General features: G+C 64.3%; 1 protein-coding gene across 1 annotated transcript in view; it reads right to left on the bottom strand.

Moving 5' to 3' along the window:
* GALK1 (galactokinase 1) overlaps positions 1 to 817 on the bottom strand; it is a gene marked incomplete at its 5' end in the record, with an annotated part of 3,652 nt that extends 2,835 nt beyond the window's left edge. Inside the window, 2 exons of the mRNA XM_010180242.1 lie at positions 179 to 298; positions 628 to 817. Of these exons, the coding sequence (XP_010178544.1) occupies positions 179 to 298; positions 628 to 817 (310 nt within the window). The remainder of the gene's footprint in view (positions 1 to 178; positions 299 to 627) is intronic.
* Between the last annotated feature and the right edge of the window lie 84 nt (positions 818 to 901).

Genomic DNA, 901 nt, shown 5'->3' with positions numbered 1-901 from the left:
GCGTGTATGACCCGGAGGAGCCCCACAGCCACAATGGTGCCAGCTCCAGCCACAGCGGGGGGTTGTGACCCACTCCACAGCAGTGTTTCCCCAAGGGCTGTGGTCTCTTGCACACCCCTCATCCCAGCTCCCACCCAGGAATGGAGGTGCTGGGTGCCAGGACCAGCTGCTGCCTTACCAGGGCAGAGCTGCTGGAGGAAGGTGTAAGCAGCCACCTCCAGAGCGGCTGAGCTGGAGAGGCCCCCACCCAGGGGGATGTCACTGGCTATCACGGCGCTGAAGCCTGGCACGGGACCACCTGTGGGAAGAGATGGGAAGAGAGGGGCTGTGAGCCCCTGCAGAGCTGCCCTGCCCCGCAGTTCGTAGAGAACCAGCTCCTGATGGAGAGGAGGTCCAATATCCCACTTTAAAACACAAAGTGACCCACGGCAGAGTGTGACCTGGGCATCCCCTCCCAAACAGAGGGGTCTTAGGAGCTGAAAGCCTCTCTGCTGGAGTCTGGCCCCTGCAGCAACTGCGGGATTGCGCCAGCACTGGAAGGTCCCCTGAAGCCCACCAAAAGCCGGCACCAAGCACTAGCCCTGTGTGAGGGGGGGCCCTAAACCGCGCGGCAGCCTTGGGCCTTACCCCGGTAGTGCTGGATGACGCCCTTGACATAGTTGGCCCAGCGAGGCTGCCCCGGGCTCAGGGGGCTGCCTTGGCGGGGAGCTGGGAACTGCACCCTGTGGGGCTCGTCTGCCTCCGGCGAGGTGGTGAGGATGGAGATGGTCCCATCCTGCGTGGGTGATCCCACCAGCACCGTCCCCAGCTGCAGGGCCTGAAGGGGTGAAGGTGGGCTCAGACCTTTGAGGCATGCCTGGGCACATCCCCACTGGTGGCAGGGGACAGCCATGGTGGCTTC

Source organism: Mesitornis unicolor, unplaced genomic scaffold, assembly GCF_000695765.1.
Source record: "Mesitornis unicolor isolate BGI_N332 unplaced genomic scaffold, ASM69576v1 scaffold44252, whole genome shotgun sequence".
Taxonomy (NCBI): Eukaryota; Metazoa; Chordata; class Aves; order Mesitornithiformes; family Mesitornithidae; genus Mesitornis; species Mesitornis unicolor.
Note: the sequence above shows the minus strand (reverse complement) of the source record. Positions and strands in the feature narration are given on the sequence as shown.